Source organism: Cutaneotrichosporon oleaginosum, assembly GCF_008065305.1.
Source record: "Cutaneotrichosporon oleaginosum strain ATCC 20508 chromosome Unknown ATCC20508_contig02, whole genome shotgun sequence".
Classification (NCBI taxonomy): Eukaryota; Fungi; Basidiomycota; class Tremellomycetes; order Trichosporonales; family Trichosporonaceae; genus Cutaneotrichosporon; species Cutaneotrichosporon oleaginosum.
The window spans coordinates 1723306-1742511 of record NW_027072171.1 but is presented as its reverse complement, the minus strand read 5'-3'; the positions used below and the strand labels follow the sequence as shown (position 1 = coordinate 1742511).

The 19206-nt window shown below is 61.3% G+C and overlaps 7 protein-coding genes across 7 annotated transcripts; 5 read left to right on the top strand and 2 right to left on the bottom strand.

Moving 5' to 3' along the window:
* Positions 1-627: 627 nt before the first annotated feature.
* On the top strand, positions 628-3940 carry COLE_02382 (uncharacterized protein; the record flags this gene model as incomplete). Its single annotated transcript, XM_018422236.2, has 4 exons — positions 628-1489; positions 1548-3137; positions 3191-3752; positions 3799-3940. The coding sequence occupies 4 exons, from the start codon at positions 628-630 to the stop codon at positions 3938-3940; spliced, it is 3156 nt and encodes a 1051-aa protein (XP_018281325.1).
* Positions 3941-5228: 1288 nt separating this feature from the next.
* On the top strand, positions 5229-5522 carry COLE_02381 (uncharacterized protein; the record flags this gene model as incomplete). The annotated part of the gene is made up of 2 exons (XM_018426418.2): positions 5229-5359; positions 5411-5522. 2 exons carry the CDS (start codon positions 5229-5231, stop codon positions 5520-5522), a joined length of 243 nt encoding a protein of 80 aa, XP_018281324.1.
* Positions 5523-6614: 1092 nt separating this feature from the next.
* COLE_02380 (uncharacterized protein) lies at positions 6615-11033 on the top strand (the record flags this gene model as incomplete). Its single annotated transcript, XM_018420231.2, has 1 exon — positions 6615-11033. The coding sequence occupies one exon, from the start codon at positions 6615-6617 to the stop codon at positions 11031-11033; it is 4419 nt and encodes a 1472-aa protein (XP_018281322.2).
* Positions 11034-11302: 269 nt separating this feature from the next.
* Positions 11303-12988, bottom strand: COLE_02379 (uncharacterized protein; the record flags this gene model as incomplete). The annotated part of the gene is made up of 4 exons (XM_018422235.2): positions 11303-11829; positions 11983-12177; positions 12486-12605; positions 12820-12988. 4 exons carry the CDS (start codon positions 12986-12988, stop codon positions 11303-11305), a joined length of 1011 nt encoding a protein of 336 aa, XP_018281321.1.
* Positions 12989-14401: 1413 nt separating this feature from the next.
* On the bottom strand, positions 14402-16108 carry COLE_02378 (uncharacterized protein; the record flags this gene model as incomplete). Its single annotated transcript, XM_018422234.2, has 8 exons — positions 14402-14539; positions 14581-14772; positions 14812-14967; positions 15004-15423; positions 15457-15546; positions 15578-15627; positions 15667-15776; positions 15810-16108. 8 exons carry the CDS (start codon positions 16106-16108, stop codon positions 14402-14404), a joined length of 1455 nt encoding a protein of 484 aa, XP_018281320.1.
* Positions 16109-16348: 240 nt separating this feature from the next.
* On the top strand, positions 16349-16816 carry COLE_02377 (uncharacterized protein; the record flags this gene model as incomplete). Its single annotated transcript, XM_018419805.2, has 1 exon — positions 16349-16816. One exon carries the CDS (start codon positions 16349-16351, stop codon positions 16814-16816), a length of 468 nt encoding a protein of 155 aa, XP_018281319.1.
* A 432-nt stretch (positions 16817-17248) lies between these two features.
* Positions 17249-18545, top strand: COLE_02376 (uncharacterized protein; the record flags this gene model as incomplete). The annotated part of the gene is made up of 3 exons (XM_018422233.2): positions 17249-17331; positions 17596-18364; positions 18414-18545. The coding sequence occupies 3 exons, from the start codon at positions 17249-17251 to the stop codon at positions 18543-18545; spliced, it is 984 nt and encodes a 327-aa protein (XP_018281318.2).
* Between the last annotated feature and the right edge of the window lie 661 nt (positions 18546-19206).

The following is a 19206-nucleotide window of genomic DNA, read 5'->3' as shown; positions in this document are numbered from 1 at the left end:
GATGGAGGATGTTATCGGCGCTGAAAGGCGTCTGGGTGACTACGCGCACGCGTCTCATGGCTCAAAGGCCTCAAAGGGTCACAGGTCAGGGTGAGGAGGGCGAGTGGGCATGGGCAGAGATGCAGACGACCACCAATTCTCTCTGCGCTCTGCGCTTGCCTACGCATCCTACGCAGACGAGTACGCAAGTCAGAAGGACTGCGTGAGCGCTTCTGCTGACGAGAAGAGAGATACAATGCGAGACATGGCCCGGGGCTATCGGGCTTGGAAGAGGTGGGCGACGTTGGGAGTAGTCATGGTGAGGTGGATTTCTTGTATTAGTCACCAATTACATCCTAATGAAAGCCCAAAGGAACCAATAGACCCAACGCACACCCCGCCCCCATTTCCTCCAACAACAGACGATCCTTGCGCCGTTCCTTGCCACCACTCTCCACTCGACACATCTCCATTCTCCACTCACTCTCGCCTCATCCTCATCCCCCGTCCCCCCCCAGCCCCCTCCTCATCCTCCGCACCGTCCTCCTCCCCTCCGATCCCCTCGAGCACCCCCGACCCCCCGAGACTCTCTCTCCCCCTCTCTCTCTCTCTCTCTCACACGACTGTGCAACCTCCCCTCTGCCCAACATGGATCCAGCACTTTTACAGTCCCAGCCATCCCTCCATCCTTCTCCCCGTGACTCTGTCAACCCCAACTCCCTCTCCCCGACTGCTACTGCACAGCCTCCCACTACCACAGTCACCGCCCCGCAGGCCCAAGCGCCCCACGCTGGGTCATTGCCCGACGCCGACTCCAAACCCTCTCAGCAGCAGCCTTCCCATGCCATGGAAGAGGATGACATGTCGGACGGCGGCGCAGACGGTGCAAAACGTCCCCGTCTTCGCCTCGCACACGCATGTGACCGGTGTCGCAAACGCAAGATTCGCTGCGACACCCAGCAGCCATGTGGTCCATGCTCGGCGACAAAGAACGAGTGCACTTTCAATACGCCAAGCCGTCGAGTGGCCAAGCCCAAGCCCAGCTCGAGGTCTTCCTCAGCCACCGGCTTGAAACGCCCCCATTCACCTTCTCGCGGAAGCTCCAGCTACCAGGCTTCCCTCGAGGCTCGACTCGCAACACTCGAGTCACTTCTTCGCGATGTGCCCCCCAACGTGCACAATGCATACCTCTCGACTCTGGATGCCCGCCTTGGATCGGGGCAGGGCGTGGGCATTACCCAGGGCAAGGGCGACGGTGTCGGTGTCGCCGCTGAAGCCCTGATAGGTGGTGGGCCAACGCTCAGCGCCGCGTCCTTTAGCCCAGCCTTTGGGCTCAAGAACGATGCTGCATTCTCGACTCCTTGGGCCACCAACTCGGCAATCGCCGGCTCGTGGGCAGGCGGTCGCGGTCTTCGCCGACGAGACGAGCGCGCCATGGACGACATGGCTCGCCGCATGGAGAACCTCAGCTTTTTCTACGAGGACGAGATTGGCCAGGCCAAGTGGCAGGGTAGGTCGTGTGGGACGATGCCGCCTTGTGTACGTACGCGTGTTGACCATTCCTACAGGCGCAACTTCGGGTTTTCCTCTACTCGAAATGTTAACCGCGGCAAAGGCCGGCGACGAGGACGACGAGGAAGACTCGTCTCCGGCCTCAATAGAGGTGCGGCCAACGCGCTCTGGCCCCTCTCCGCCCCAGCGCGCAGGCCGCGTCGACAGACGAGCCAGCTCCGTTGGCGGCGGCCGCTCACATTCCAAAGCACGCTCCTCCAGTGCCCACAGCACCAAGAGGGAGCGCTTCTTTCCTGACCGTACTCCACGCCCGCACCAGACACTCAATCCCGAAGCCAGCTGGAAGGTCATCACCGGCGTCATCCCTCCGGACCTGATGGACACGCTCGTGCGGTGTTACCTCTCGACGAGTCACCTCCTCTGGCCCTTCCTGCACGTCCCATCCTTCCTCGCAGATTACGCCAACCCCCAGCAGTGGGGCGAGCCCGGATTCGCCTGCTTCATCGTCGCCGTGTGCACGCTCTCCTCGCGCCATGTCGATGACCCCCGTGTCCGTGCCAACCCCGCCGATCCCTCAACAGCCGGCAAGCAGTACTTTGAGCTGTTCAAGCGATTGCGCGACCTTCCCTCGGCCGACCGTCCAACTCTCTACTCGATCCAGGCCGCGTTCCTAGCCGCGATCTATGCCTTTGGCCTGGGCAACCTCAGCAAGGCGTTCGCACTTCAGGCAGAGAGCGTCACGCTCTGCCTCGACGGCGGATTACACCGCAGCGTTGACGCCTACGACCACTTCAATGCTGTCGAGCGCGAGACTCGCAAACGCACGTTCTGGTCCATATACGCCTGGGACAAGCAGTCGGCGGCGCTGTTTGGTCGCCCTCCAATCATCCACCTGCGTGATTGCGACGTCGACGAACCGCTAATCATTGACGATGACAACCTCACCACTGAGGGTGCCAAGGAACAGCCGAACCCCGAGACGAGCAGGCTCTGCGCCTTTGTGGCTGCGATTCGGCTGCACGTTGTGCTCGAGGGCGTGATCGACTCGTCGGTCCAGGCCTCGGCCTTCCCAGCCGGTTCTTTCCTCGCACAGGCCTCGTCCGTTATCGCACACAGAGCGCCCCAGAGCGAGTCGCTCCGTGACGAGGAGGCTCTTTTGGAGGAGTGGAGCCGCATCCTTCCCAGCTACTGGAACTATGACTCGGAGACGACCAACTCGCGGGATCCAATCCGCATCACTCAGGCCGAACGTTTGCATTGCCTCGAGCATCTCGTCAAGATGATCATCTACCGTCACCGCTTCTCGGGCTTTGTGCTCCAACCGGCCGCGACAGTCGAGGAACGAGCGCGTCACCTCGAGTGGTGTAAGCGCGCCATGCAGTGCGCCTTGACGATCATTGCCGACCACGTCCACATTAGTCAGCGCGGCATGATGACCTACTACGGCGTCCACGTCATACACCAGCTCGCACAGGCGGGCCGCACGCTCGTTGCGGTTGTGTTGAACTGCAAGAACCCCGAGTTCCGCCCACTGATATCGCCATCCATCGAGGGCCTGCGTTCGTGCGTCGGTCTCCTTCGTCGTTTCAGCGGCCGCTACCTGTGCGGTCTCCGATCCGCTGACATCATTGACGAGTTCTGTCGAGGTACGTAAATGAAACAGCAAACGAAACAACCGAGATGTCTCGCTAACCTAAAGTGTGTAACATTCCACTCGACTCGCCTCGCGTTCCGGACTCGGCGGGCCGTCCCTCTCCTGCTTGGCTGCGCCCCGTCCGCAAACGCGCCTCCCTTTCACCCGCACCTTCCGCCTTGCGCTCCTCGCGAGTGGCCGAGGATCTCCCCTTCATTGGGCAGAACCTCGACCTTATGGGGGCTCAGCCCGACCTCGGGCCGAGTGGCATGCCAACCGACCTTGAGTCGCTGTTCAACACGTCCGAGTACTTTGACATTGGTGCCATGGACATGTCATCGCCGATGCACAAGTCGAACATGGGCGCGACTCCAGCGGCCATCAACCCGTTCGGCTTGGGAGAGCCGTCCGCGCCTTTTGACCGGCTCGAGACCCTCTCGCCCAACGAGAACCTTGGCGGCATCGCGACGGTGCTTCAGCAGCAGCAAAATCTCCATCAGCAACAGGCGCAGGCGTTCATAAACACACAGGCTATCAACGGGTCCGCCATGGAGGGCATCCAGCTCAACGGGAATGGTGACCTGGGCAACGGCGATTTGTCGGGCGACAACAAGTCATCTCAAGGACTGTGAGTGGGAATTGCCAGGTGCCTGTGATGCCGATGCTGATGGTAGCTCCGCCGCGACTATCCTGAGCCTCCTCGAGGAAGGCACATTTGATTACGGCTCCATCTTCACCGACCAGGCCCCGCTCAACGATTTTTCGTTCAACCCCGACATGATCTCTGAGAACGGACCGAACTCGACCGGCCGTTAGGCGCTTCGGCTGGCCGAGAAAAACACGTATCGTGTCGTCACGTCGCTCCTCATGCTCGGTATCTTACCGGTCTGGCTTACGTCGATGGTGACGGCAAGACGCGATCGTGCGAGCAAACTTGCTGCTCCAATGTATCGCGTATCGCCGAGATTCCCATGGATTGTGCCCAGTCTCATTGCCCCATCAGTGTCCATCTAATGTTTTGAGTAGTCGTGTAAGTCGGGGAGCAGTGGGGCGGATCAGACTATGTAAACACCACATGTAATAGTGTGCCAGGGACAGGTGGAGCGCGCTTCACCGGAGGAAAAGATGAAAAAACGACTGATAATCTAAGCGCAATCCGGCAATAGCTCGGAGAGAGACTGGCAATCCGGGAATTCGACGCACGCCACACCGACTCCCAGGTCGAGCATGTGATCGTGGCGTAAGGCAGGGAGGGCATTACGACGCAACGCGTCGATCGGTAGGGAAGTACTTGACGGTTCCGCCGGTGTTCGGACGCCATGACGTGATTCGTTCGAGTAGGTTGGTGGAGCGGGAACGTCGTTTCAGCGTCACCACGTCGCCGAGAGGAACACCGGGGAGCTCCTAATTGACACCGCACTTGTGCCGCCGGGGTGCGTCATGTGTTGTGGGACTGCGATCTTCTTGTTCCTCTGATAATCTGATGTACATGATGTGCCATGTGCCGCGACCTGCGTGCACCGTGTGAGCGGCATGGGGGGTGCGCTCTCGCGGGGTCTTGCGCGCTCATGCGCTCACTGCCGTGCCTTGAGTGGGAGCAAGGGAACACCGACCCCATCGTACAGCTGGCAAGCTGACCTCTCTCCTTGGCTCCACTGACCCACGCCGCCTGCCGATGACCATGAGCATGAGCTCGGGCCTGGAAGCACCGCCCTAGTGCACCCGCAGAGTCCATCCAGATCCTGTCCGTGACCCAGACCCGGAAGCAACCCGGGGGCCCTCTGTCGTCCCGTCGGATTCTTTTGCTCTCGCTCCTGCTCTCGATGATCACGAACCCCTTCGCTTCGGCGGTGGAGCTCCCCAAACCGGCGTCGCAAGCGACTTGGCGCTGGTGCCCGCCCAGCCCCATCCCACCCACATCCGGCGTACCAGCGCTGTTCCTATCGAGATCCTCGGACGCCCTCCGACCGGTGTGCTGTCCGTAGAGTATAAGGGCGCGTCGATCCCGCCGTCGAACCCAGCGACGCCAATTCGACTAGATCGTCTAGTCCACACATCAGCCACCATTACGTCCCTCCACCCAGAAACCACACCTGCGGACGACATGTCCCTCACCCTCCCGTCTACGCGCACGCCGGCGCGCTCGCAGGCCGCCAACGAGCGCTCCCGCCGCTACTCGCGCAGTATATATCTCTGGACGCTATCGCAATGGGATGAGAACCGCGCCGATATCGAGTGAGTAGAATGTGGCGCGCCACATGCCGCGGCGACGGCGCTGACGCACAGACGGCGTACCGCCACAGCCGCGCTCAACGCCATTCTGTCAGGCCAGCGCGTCGGCACTCCGTCCAGCAGCCGGACCAGCAGCCTCGACGACAAAGATGGTTTCTTCCCGTGAACACGACGGGCACGGAGAAGTAGCTCGTCCCACTTCCTACCACCACCACTCCCCACCGCCCCTCACCCGCAGGACTCTTGTTAGAGCCTAGAGCCTAGACAGCCCACCCAAAATCCCACCACCCGCACTGTATTCTAGTTGATTGCTGTAGTCTTTTGTTCTTGGATATTTAGTGGCATGCACTGTACCTCAAATGAACGGCAGTACTCTCTTACAAGCGAGGATGCAAGCAGGCCAAGGCAAGGCCGGCCGAAATGATCTTGGGAGTGGCAAGTGCCAAGCCATGAGCCAACTGGCAACAGGGTCACGTGCGGCAGAGTCGCGTGGGAGAGCTGGAGCGGACAATGGAGTCAACCCCACGGTCGGGGGGATTTCGAATCGCCACCAATTCCACCCAGATCTCTCATTTCAAGACTCTTTGGACGCTATTCAATTCACATCTCGAGTCGCGCTACACATCCTCATCAGCAACACTCTTTCCACTTCCCACTTACCCTCTCTCTCTCTCTCTCTCTAACACTCCTCCCCATCCCCTGCGGCACCGACGACCACGAGCTCCCTGCACTACTCTGCTCCACCCACCCTGCCTGCCTGCACCTTCTGCCGCCATGACGGTAGTCGGCGCAGTTCCGTCTGGAGCTGACACGGCGCGCCCGGTTCAAGCTCCATCCTCACCACTCTCCCCTCCAACATCCGCGCTCCCCCTCCCCTCACCCTCTCTCGCGTCTCCTCCCCCCACAAGTCCCAATGCATCCGCGTCTGGGTCACGCGCGCACAGAAGAGCGCAGCCACCACCACCACCGCACACCACCGCGTCGGCACCTCCACCCCCGGCGATTTCCGACATTGCGCGGCCGGCATACTTGTGAGCCACATCACCGCACCCCGCTCACCCCAGCTTCCCCCTTACCAACAACGCCACGAAGTCTACGGACGCTGAGCCAGAGCCAATACCTGACGACTTGATAGTGCTACCAGACGACGATCCGGGCGCGCACGCCGGCATTCCTGTGTTCAAGCCTACCTATGATGAATTCAAGGTACCCATACCCGCACGCGACATTGCTGACGTTACAGGACTTTGACGTCTATATGGAGCGCGTAGCCCCATGGGGACAACGCTCGAGTATTGTCAAGATCATCCCGCCGCAGGAGTGGGTTGATGCAGTCCGTCTCGTCGACGCTCGCGCAATGAGCCAGCTCCAGATCAGAAGCCCCATCGAGCAGCAGATGCTCGGCAAGAACGGCGTGTTTGTCCAGCGCAACATTGAGCGCAACCGCAACCGCCCGCTCAGCGTGCGGGAGTGGTTCAACAAATGCGCACATGATGACTTCAAGACTCCCGACCCACGGCAAGGCGATCGCACTGTTGACCGCGACTCGAAGGACGCGCGCGCGTGGCAGCGCGAACGCGCCGCTGCTGTCAAGGCCGAGAAGAGCGCGAAGCGCGCGGCCGCACTGAAGCGCAAGCAGGAGCGCGACGCGAAGAAGGCCGAGGAGAAGAAGAATGCGGAAGGCGCCAAGGACTCGAGCTCGTTCCGCTCCCCACCTGCCGGCCAGGTCGGCGGTGAGGACGACATCCCAGCCCTCGAGAACTCCTCGCACACTTCGCACTCGGACGGCGAGCCCATCGCTACGCCCGAAGGCACACCCCCCGCCGAGCGAGGTGCGAAACGCGACATGGAGGAGAAACTGCCCCCAGTCGACCCGTTCTACGAGACCGTCGACTTTAAGAAGGACTGGCTGCCTGCGGGGGCAACCCAAGACGATTTTACTGTAGCTGGGTGTTCGAACATTGAGAAGAGGTTCTGGAAGTCTATCGGCATGGCGCGCTCGAGCTGGTACGGCGCCGATCTGGCGGGATCGCTCTTCGCCGACCCCAAGACGCCATGGAACGTAGCGCACCTCCCCAACCTCCTGCAGCGTCTCAAGGGCAAGCTCCCTGGTGTCAACACGCCTTACCTTTACTTCGGCATGTGGCGCGCGGCTTTCTCGTGGCACGTGGAGGACATGGACCTCTTCTCGATCAATTACATCCACTTTGGCGCTCCCAAGTTCTGGTACGCGGTCCCGCAGGCCGAGGCCGAGCGCTTCGAGACTGTTACTAGAAGCTATTTCCCTAACGACGCCAACACCTGTGACCAGTTCATGCGGCACAAGAGCTGCACTCTGTCGCCAACCAAGCTCGCGCAGGAGGGCATTCGCGTCAACAAGCTCGTCCAGCACCAGAACGAGTTTGTCATTACATTCCCCCGCGGCTACCACGCCGGCTTCAACATGGGCTTCAACTGCGCTGAGAGTGTAAACTTCGCGCTTCCGTACTGGCTTGAAATTGGCAAGCGGGCCAAAGCCTGCACCTGCGTCAACTTCAGCGTGCGCATTGACGTCGATCGTCTGCTTCAGTCGCCAGAGCCAGAGCCAGAGGAGGCATCGAAGCCGAAACGAAAGCGCAAGTCCACGGACTCAACAACTACAACACCTCGACAGCCACGTGTCCGAAGGCGACGGACGGAGGCGTCTTCAGTCGCACCATCTGGACCACCGACAGAGGCTGATGCGGCTGAGGTCAAGACAGAGGCGCCGGCACCTGTCAAGATCGTGCTGCGGATTCCTCAGCCGCCAGGACCAAGGCAGCCCGAAGCCAAGTCCGGCATAACTCGTGAGGCACCCAAGCCGCCTTGCATCCTTTGCCCCTCACTGGCCACCGACGATCTCGCCCCAGTGTACCAGCCGTCGGATGCGATCCGCGCGCTGTCCTCCACCCCCGCCGTGAATGCGCACGTCTCATGTGCCATCGCTGTCCCCGAAGTTTACACCGAGGAGATCGACATGGGCGACGGCAACACGGCCGTGTACATCAGGGGCCTTGACGACATCGGCAAGGACCGCTGGAAGCTCAAGTGCTCGCATTGTGTCGACAAGCGCTCCGCGCTAACAGGCACCAAGATCCAGTGCACGAAGGGCAAGTGCGTGCGCGCCTTCCACATCCCCTGCGCCCGCAACCACCCCCAGGTGTCGTACTGGGCCGGCGAGAAGCTTGTCGACGGCAAGCCGACGTTCGCTGTCGAGCTTTTGTGCCCCTCTCACAACCCTGATGTCGTGCAAATGAAGAAGCGGAAAGCGCAGGACGAACTTCACCGCAAGGTCATGGGTTTGAAGAGCGGCGCAACCGTGAAGATCAAGCTTAAGGGCGGCGCCTCGATCGAGGCTACGCTTGTCAGCGTGGACGAAGCGAGCTCGACAGTTCTTGTTCAGTACGCCGACGGAATGAGAAAGCCAATGCCGTGGACAGCGATCGACTTCCAGGCCCGACAGCCGCAGATGCTGGAAAATGAGTATGCTCGGCCACCCAAGCGGAGTCGGAAGAACCAACAGCCTCCCCCAACACCAGACTCGGTTTCGCCAGTTGTTAAACCCAAGACGTCGGCCTCTGTGTCGCCCGTTGCGCAGATGCAGGCCCCTCGTCCCCCAGTCTCACCGGTCTCGCAGACTCGTGTTCATCACTCTCTCTCACCAGTCGCCGGTTATAGACCCCACCTGCCCCCTCCACCCACATCCGCCCGTGCTCCCAGCTATTCCCCGCATGCCTATACCAGAAATCTTCACCCCTCCGTGTCGCCCGTCGCGCACCCCCGTCCCCTTCACTCGGAATACGCTGAGCCACCACACCGGGTCATGCCACAACATCATCATTATATGCCGCCCCATTCGGCCCACTTTATTCCTCCAGGTCCGACGTATCCTCCAGCCACCAATGTGGTGCTCGTCGATGCCAAGGGTAGGCCCATGCCTCCTGCCATGGACTATCCTCCAAGCGGATACAATCACTTTGGCCCAGGTCCAGGGCCTCACGACAGGCAAGGGCCGACGACGATCGAGCACGCGAGGGGTTTCCCTTCGCATCTAATCCACCCGCCTCGGATACCAATGCCATCTCCGGGATACGCCGCGGCTCACGGCCACGGCTCGCGTCCATTCCTGCACGCCCCCCCTCCCATGCCCCACATAAGCAGAGCTCCAATGGGCCACGACGCGACATCCGCGGGGCCTTCCAGCGGATGGAACCACGGATACTCCCAGCCGAACCGCTCGCCGGCGGCGCCACCGCCGCATGTCCTCCCTCCGACAGTGCCGCGTGGGGTAGGCAAAATCGACCTGGGCCTTGATCGTATGCGGGATCTCATGCGCGGTCTCCCGCCCATGACGACCCCGGCCGTCCACCTGGCCGGGACGAATGGCAAGGGATCCGTGTCGGTGATGATGGAGTCATGCTTCCGTGCGGCTGGTTTCCGCACCGCCCGTTACAATTCACCCCACCTGCTCGAGGCACGTGATGCCATCCGCATCGACGGCATGCCCCCATCGCGCGAGGAGTACGCCAATGCACTAGCGCATGTTGAGCGCGTCGCCAAGGATCGCAACCTCGACGCAACAATGTTTGAGGTCGCGACCGCGGCCTTCTTCTACATGGCCTCGACGGTCCAACCCCCCGTGGACATCATGATCGTCGAGTGCGGCATGGGCGGTGCGCGCGACGCTACCAACGTTATGCCCGACGAGATCATCCTCGCGTCCGGCCTCACATCCGTCGGGCTCGACCACACCGACCGTCTCGGCACCACCATCGGGGAGATCGCGCGCGAGAAGGCGTCGATCGTAGTCCCCGGCGCGGTGCTGGTCACCTCGCCGAACCTGCACCCCGAAGCGGCCGGCGTGGCGCGCGCGATCGCGGACGAGCGCCGCGCGCACTACATCCTGGCGGCGCCGAGCCGCATGCTCGCGCCGCAAGGCGGCCTGTCCCTCGTGCCGTTCCGCGAGCCGGCGCCCGCGACGGTCCGCACGCCGCTGGCCGGCGTGACGTCGCGGCACCTCGACACAGCGCTCGCCCTCGGCGGCGCACACCAGCTCGACAACCTCTCGCTGGCGCTGACGCTGCTCGACGTGATGCGGCACGACACGCGCGCCCTGGGCATCCAGCCCAAGCTCAAGCAGCTGACCGAGGCGCACCTTGCCGCGGGCATCGCGAATGCGCGGTGGGAGGGCCGCTGCTCGTGGCTCGCATGGCGCAATAGCGACACGCCCGTCCCCATCCTCGCGGACGGCGCGCACAACGCCGACTCGGCGACTACGCTGCGCGCATACATCGACAGCCTTGATCTTCCGCATCGCCCACGCACGTTCATCGTCTCGCTTTCGGCCAACCCTGCCAAGACGCCGCAGAGCGTCCTCGCCCCCCTCTTGCGCCCCGGTGACCGCGTCGCCCTCGTCGAGTTCACCACCCCCGTCGAGGGCATGCCGTGGATCCGGCCCGTTGAGAAGGCGGCCATGCGAGCCGCTGCGGAGGCGCTGCAGGCCGGCGAGATTGTCGACATGCCCGGTGCGGGCCCACACGCCCTCGCCGGCGCCCTCCGCTGGGCGCAGAGCGACTGGAACGCTCGCGGCCCAGGCCTCACCATCGTGTGTGGAAGTCTGTATCTCGTCGCGGACGCTTACCGTCTCCTTGGCGCTTAGCGATCGATCCGCACTCAGCAAGCTGCGCAAACTGCCCAGGCCATCTTCTTGGTGTGACCATTGTCACTTATTCGAATAATCATTGTAAAGCTGTAGTACATGTACTTCATGCCACATATCACCTGTGTACAGCCGAGCCCCTTCTACCACGCTCGCTGCCCCGATCAGACAACTGCTTTCGTGTTATTCATCCTCATGCTATCAAAGTCACAGACAGAAACGGCCTATTTAATGTAGAATCGCAGGGGGCGAACCGGCTGGCCGGGCGTCTAGTGGTCCTCAGCGTCACTCTCCTCAATGTCCGACTCGTTGGCCTTCTTGACCTGGCGCGGGTCGCGAGGGACGTGGCCGCCCTTGCCCGACACCGAGACGCGACGTGCGGGCGTGTCGGGGAAGAGCTCGGGAAGGCTGCTGACGTCCTTGGCGGAACGCTGGAACCCGTCCTTGGCGCCAATCGAGCTCTGGGTCCAGTAGAAGAGGGCCTGGAGGACGGTGGGTCCCTGGGTGTTGTAGTCGAGGATGGGCGAGACCCAGCCGTGCGACTCGTCGTCGTTGAACTTGCCGAACACCCAGCGCTGCCAGTCGGTGAGGACCCACCAGCGCGTGTCGAGACGCTTGCACGCGCCCCACGTGCGCGACCAGTACCACGAAGCCTTAGACTTGGTGTTGTAGTGGTATGGGCCGGTGACGACAAACTCCTCCCAGTCGGCCGAGGTGAACGCAGCAGGGTTAATGGTGCGGACAACCATGTTCACGTCGTTGGTCTCGCCCTTGACAAGCAGGAGCTCACCCGAGCCTGAGCTATCAGCGGTTGTTCCTCTGTTATCGATCCGGGACCTCGCCCGTTGACGCGCACGGCCTCGCCCCCGGTCGAGGACCAAAGGAAGGGGAGTGTGCCCGTGCGCATGACAGGGAAGGCAGGCGCGAATCCGCCGTTGGAAAAACTCACCGAGAGGCGACTTGGAGAAGCGCCACTTCCAAATCTTGCTGGGGTCCTTGGGCGGCAGGCTGGTCTCGGGCTCCTCGCCACCGTCCGACTCGTAGCCAGCGGCATCGACGCGCTTGTTGGAAGTGCAGCCCTGGGGACCGTCCTCAAGAGCAGTGATAACCGACGAGACACAGGCGAGCGGGAGCATCGCGAGGGCTATGTGCGTCAGCGCGTCCGTGTGAGTTGGGTCGCCATGTCCGTGTGAGGCAAGTGCACGTCCATCACGACCGCCACTGCGCACCGGTCACCGGCGGCATGGCTTCCTCTCCCGCACCTTCCTCGCCACCGCCACTTCACCATGGGTCGCGATGGGTGCCACCCAGGCGCACGTAATGCACGTGTGTGCCGTCTCGGCTGCTGCATCTCCCGAGCGATGCCATCGCGCGTCACGCCCGACCGTATGCTTCCACGATCCGCCCACGCCGCCACTTTCGCATGCCGCATCGCGACGCTGCGCTACTCACCCTTCTGGAGGTCCTGCGACGTCTTGAACGCCTCGGGAAGCTCGTACTCGACCTGCACGAACTTGGGGTACTTGGCATATGGGTTGGGGTAGATAGGCTCCTTGGGGAACTTGTCAAAGTCTGCATATCAGCCGTGGGCTCGGGGTGGGGAGGTAGGGGGAGGGGAGGTATGGGAAAGCCAAGGAAGGTCGGGGAACAGCACCTCATCGGCCTCTCTGGGACTCTTGAGGTTGCTGACGACGCCTGCCCGAGGCCAAGCCGGTGCGCCGGGGTTGTCGCCGGCGCGCAGGGCGAGCTGACGAAGCCACCAACCAAATACACCAGGAGTACTCACACTCGGTGACGAGCTTGCCAAAGTCGTCGACGACCTCGATGCCGCTCAGAGTGCCCTCGGGCCACTCCTTACGGGCACCAGTGCCGCCGGTGCCCGGAGGGTACTTGTCTGGGATGCGCCAGAGGGGCTTGTTGAAGTACTTGTGGACGTCGAGAGGAGGCTGGGGCATGGTGACTAGGTGATGGGGATGGGATACGATGGATGAGGAAGAAAGAAGAAGCAAGATGCGAGAGTTGCTGGCTGGCGATGGCTATAGGCAAGAGAGCGATGAGTGGGGGGAAGGGGCAAGGTGCGATCCGGGTTCCGGGGGAAGCAAGCACCCCTGCTGGAGCCGAGCGGGGTTGGTGTGGCCGGTATATCGGACCCTTTGTGCGCGCGCGCTGAGTGGACGAGCTCTTTCAAAGGACGTGACTCGTGGCGCGGCGGCTCGTGGTAGGCTAACCGCGTTGCTCTCGATGCACTCGTAGCTGCTAGCAGCTAGCAGCTAGCAGCAAGCAGCTATCTGGTTGGGCGCCGAGGGAGATCAAATCACCCCCTGGTTGGCTTGCGCCTCTACTCCACTCGTTACTCGAGCTGTCTAGTGCTGCTTGTCCTGACACGCTGACGCTGCGGTGGCACTCGAGTGTCATTGTCGATCCTCCCTCTCCCTTACGGCTCGGCAAAGTACACCCGGGCCCCCACCCCCACATTATCCACCCCTTAGCGAGGGATCGCTCATCCCTCTCATCACCAAACGTCATCCGCCACGCCTCCCTCCCCTGCCACCTCCGATCCTCCGACCAATCCCGACCCTCATCCATCTCCCGCACTGTCGCCCCTCCTCTCGGAACTCCCCGGCTCTACTTCGGGCCATCTCGCACTCACCTCCCACCCCACTACCATACCAACTCACCCAACAACGACCGGCGTTCATCGCCGTTATCGCGATCAGCGGTCAGGGCGGCGTGCCGCCGGCGTCGCCGGACACCCCGCATTCTAGCGCGCCGACGCTGGGTCCCACCCACTGTCGGGGCAGGCAGGAACTAAGGGGTGACGGACTAGCAAAGAACCGCTGACGTCGATGGCGCGATGCCGACGGACCGGGCGCTAATTGTACGTGGCGCGGAGGACCGGTTGGGTTCGTGGATCCCGTGGTGCCATGCTCTGTTAATGCTCTCCACGCCCCGGATCATGGGTTCATGGGTGGGCTCAATATCGCGCCCATTGAGCGTGGAAACGGAGATGAGGTGGGTGGTGCGCCTCTCATTGACAGGTTGTTGCTTCTTGCTGGGGGTATGTGCAATCGTCGTGCGATGAACAGTAGGAAGTAGCTATGGGTAAGTAGAAGGTACATAGAAGAATTGAAGATGTGAGTTGAGAGCATTAGAATCGTGGTTATTCGGTGTCTTGTATGACCTACCCACTCCGCTGTGTTGTAATCGAGTCACTTCCAACTGAAACTGTCGTCGAGCATGATAAGAACATCAGGATATTACACGAGGTACACACATCGTGTCATCTTGGCACTATCATTGATTAAGCGCCACTAATCCATCTCCCTTAGGGCCACCACGCACATGCTTACACAAATATTGTACAACGTCTAGAAGCCCATGTCGGCGTAGTTGCTCCCTGCTCCACGCACCTGCCCGATATCGTCGCCGGGAACCTCAAACTCGCCTCGCGACTTGAGCGGCTCAATGCTGCCGCGCTTATCCTTATTCTCGATTCGGTCCATTTTCTGACGTCAGAATCTGTGTTGTGTGTGCGTCAGTCACCTACCTTCTGGAGAAGCTTGCGGTTGAGCAGCATGGCACGGTTCGCGTAAAGCAGGTCATTGTTGACGTTCTGCGCCAGGAGGTTGGCCTGCACGAGCTTCACCATCTGCTGGGGCGAGGCGTAGTCATCGTCATCCACAAACGTCACAACTTCGGGCACGCCGTTGATGGTGGCCTGAATCTCGTCGCGAACAACCTGACCGGTCAGTTGCCAGGTATAAATTAGTGAGCTCACCATGTCCTGGATCGCCGACTTTACCGCATCGGCGGGCGCCATGACCTTGCTGGCCAGGTCCTGGAGAGAGAGGCGCGAGTACGTCTTGCGGAGATCGAGAATGCGGCGCTTGGGAATCGACTGCATGATCTGCGTGACCAGCCCACGGTTGCAATCCTGAGTATCAGCTCACAATCCACATCCCGATTCCACCTTCTCAAACATGGCGACCGCATCGTTGGAGGACACAGCCTCTGATGCCTGATCCCACTCGCGGTTTTCAAAGGCTTTCGAAAGCTTCTTGTAGGGCTCCATGCCTTTGTCTATGGAGCGGCTTGTCGCCTGGGCCATGTCCTTCGGGAAGGGGGCCGGTCGGCCGCTGCTAAGAAGTTCGCATAGAATGGCCCGCTTTGCGCAGGCGATGCGAATCGCAGATGGCGTCTCGCCGGGTATCGATGCGCCAAAGGTAAAGAGCTCGGACGCACGAGCAAAGTCGCCATGTGCAGCAGCGACAGTGCCGGCGTGGTGGTAGTAGGTCAGCACGTCAATGACGCTAGTGCCAGCCACGACGTTGGAGTAGATGATGGACAGCGATTGGTATCCCAAATCAATTGCGCGGAGCGAAAGGCAAGCCTACTGTGAGCTACGTCCGCCATCGCAATTTACCTCAAGGAAGGCGGCGTGCACGCCGTTGAAGTAAGCGTTGTTGAAAGTAAGACGGAGTAAGTGCTGCAGTGGATGCAGTGCTCGTGCGGTCTACGTCAGCACGATAAGGAGCACTCCTTACCTCCTTAGCCTTCTGAGCCGCGCGGAGCACCGCCCAGGCGAACTGGGCCACTTTGATCAGTTCTCTGGCCATCACGGTCGTAAGCTTACCACGCCATGGAGCTCGCGCGAGCTGTTCCGAGCTGCCATTCACACACACGCTAAGCGCAAGCTCGAGGTTTTCATCCGCCCCGCGCGTGCGCCGGTTCAGACGCTCGGTGCTGCTGTCAGTGCCGTCAGAAGGAAGGGCTAACAGGACGTAGACGAGCCCGAGAGTAATGGCAGGTACTTGCGCACCGGAGACGCTCGTGAGGTCAATACCTTCAAGAAGAAGGAGTTCACGGGGAGCTTCCTCGTTGCCGGGCTTGGACGGCGCAAGGAAGTCCATGAGCGCGGCCAAATCGCTGAGGAGCTGAGGCGAGCTCGAGTCTTGGATCTGCTTCCAAAGGTGGGCGGGGCTAGGCGGGACAGGAACATTTTGAGGACTTGGCGCAGCCACGGAGGGGAATGCCGGATGCGCGGGACGCGATGGACCCGCTTCGGAGTTGACCATTGTGGTGACGGCGAGGAAGCTGATGGCGATGGATGACGGTGTTGATGGTGCTGCTCGCTGACGACAGGCATGTGGAGGGAGCACGAGCGGAAGCGTTCCCACGTGTGGGCCTACACGTGTCACCAGTGCTATCTTAGGTAATGCGTCGTGGCCGGATATACTCTTCCGGATCACAGTTCTCGGTGGTTATTGGCATCAACTACACTAGGGGGACTTCAAGGCTCGATCACCACGCCCATCATGCATGCAAGTGATCGGCACCCCATGAGTTCTAAAGACCCAGCAAGGGGCATGGATTCGACGCGTCGGCAATCAGCGTGGTGTTTGCAAGTGTTGCTGCCCAACCGCCCGAGATTACGGCGACCAGCCGGCAGGCATAGCCTATGTGTCGGCGTCGAGGAATCCCGAATGGGTAGCGGGCACACAGTTACTGGCAGCCGGAACCGGTCATGTGCTCGCCGTATCACGATCCGGGGGGCGCTGAGGTCACGCTGGGGTGGTCGGCGAGGAGTGGAATGTGGCCCACCCATGCCACCACCGTGGCGACCAGAAACCAAGCTAGGACCCGCAGATCCCGCAGAGCGAGCCAACAGTCTGGAGGAGGGTACATTGAAGACTAACAGATGGCCTGACATGGCCAGATTTCAGCAGTATTCGCCCCTCGAAACTCGTGATGAGATCTCAGTTGGTGGGCAGGTCGAAGCATAAAGCGACAACAAAGGCCCGACCGGTCGAGCACCGGCGCCCTCCCGGCGCGCGGCTATCCCCGCCCAGCGTTGTTCGGTGAACAACCACCGGCATGGCTGACGATTTTGTCGTTTGCAGGCTCGTAAGAGCCGTAAGGGGTCGGCCGAATCCGAGAAGTTGGCCGGTGCCCGCCCAGCCATGCGCGTCCATGGGAGCTTCATGGCCGCGCTTGGTGCACCAACCCGGCAAGGCCGGCAACCACTCAACCGGGTGTAGGTGGGCGCGCAATAAATGCATGGCCCGAACACGTCGGTCCCCATCATCCACCTGCACATACACCATGACTATCACCACCCCCATTACTGAGCTCTGTGAGTATTCCTGCTATGCATGGGCGAGAGGCACAATGTCTAATGCGCAGTCGGCATCCAGCACCCCGTCCTCCTCGCGGGCATGAACGTCGCTGCGGGCCCCAAGCTCGCGGCGGCTGTTTCGAACGCCGGCGGCCTTGGCGTTATCGGCGGTGTCGGCTACACGTGAGTATGCAGTGAGAGAGTGAGGGAGGAGTGGGGTATAGAAGCTTGAGTGGCGAGAAGAGCGATCCGGTAGACCCATAGTCCGGCTGCGGCCTGCGTCACTCTCCACGGACCAGCCGCCGACAGCTGCTACTGTCACCAGCGCGCGTCTCCGCGTTTGATAGTCCGATACCGACACGCATCTGCCACAGCCGATCAGCTCGGCGGCAGTTCCCCGCTTCCTCCCTCGTGATCGACGTCTGCGAGTAGCACCGCTGACCTCAGCCCCAAGCACCTCCGCTCCGTCATCAAGGAGATCAAGGAGGGACTTGCCAAGCCCGACCTCCCCTTCGGCGTTGACCTGCTCCTTCCCCAGGTCGGCGGCTCGGCTCGCAAGACCAACTACGACTACACCAAGGGCCAGCTCGACGACCTCATTGACGTGATCATCGAGGAGAAGGCCAAGCTCTTCGTGTGCGCCGTCGGTGTGCCCCCCAAGCACGTCGTCGACAAGCTCCACAAGCACGGCATCCTCGTCATGAACATGATCGGCCACCCCAAGCACGCCGACAAGGCTCTTGCCCAGGGTGTTGACATCATCTGCGCGCAGGGTGGTGAGGGCGGTGGCCACACCGGCTCGATCCCCACCTCGATCCTCATCCCCGCCGTCGTTGACCGCGTCAAGGGCAAGACCTCGCCCCTCACCGGCAAGCCCATCTACGTCGTTGCCGCCGGCGGTATGGCTGACGGCCGTGGCCTCGCCGCCGCCCTTATGTGGGGCGCCCAGGCCGTCTGGGTCGGCACCCGCTTCGTCGCTTCCGTCGAGGCCGGCGCCCCCAAGAAGCACAAGGAGCTTGTCCTCACCGCCGACCACGGCGACACCAACACCACCCTCATTTACACCGGCCGTCCCCTCCGTGTCCGCCGCACCGACTACGTCAAGCAGTGGGAGAACCGCCAGGACGAGATCAAGTCTCTCACTTCGCAGGGCAAGCTCCCTCACGAGGTCGAGCTCAGCAAGAAGCCCGAGCTGTCCCTCCCCGGCCGCCCTTGGGTGAGTTTGGTCATTTGTTACCCCTCAGAATTGCCACTAACTGTATCAGCTCATGGGAGACGTCGCCGCCACCATCAAGGAGGTCTTGCCAGCGAAGCAGATCATCGACGAGATGGTCACCACCGCGGAGGCCCAGATCAAGCGTGGGCAGTCTCTGCTCGCCGGCAGCGCCAAGCTCTAAGAAACCGTGCGCGGAATAGACTGGGATTGCCTCATAGGGTTATGCAGTGAGAAGTCTACCAACGGGAATGGAGCGGGATTGCGGCTGGCATACTGAAATATTGTGGAGTCATCAGAACCGCGGCAACAGGGCAACCGGTAAATGCGACCGTGTTGCCGATGTTGGGTATTACGGGGCGTCGACTGCTTGGATGATCATGCAGCGGCACATAAACCTGATTGTCACTTCGCTTTCTCAGCGCGAGGCGCTCAGCGTGATGGAGCATGCAGCTTCGATTATCTTTGGCCATAGGAACATATGCAGGCATCGAAAGTACCTGGAACGCCAATGCAGGATGATCCGGACAGCAGGTCAGTGCCAAGCCTTCGTGTTGGCACAGCGGCCCTCGTCCTGTGCGTCGTGGATCCTGTAGGCAGGATGTGGAGAGGAGAACATGCAACGTGTTACCGAGCTTGTCGCATGGTCCGTTCATGCGGCAAAAGGGAAGGCTGGGTAACTGAATACCCTGTTGACGAGAGTGGGATTCGAACCCACGTCCGAAGACTGCGGATCACCTGATGGTAACCTGAACACAGCGCCTTAGACCACTCGGCCATCTCGCCGGATGGAAGCTCTTGGCCCTGGATTCGTGATCGTTCCACCGGACCACTCACTGCCAGCG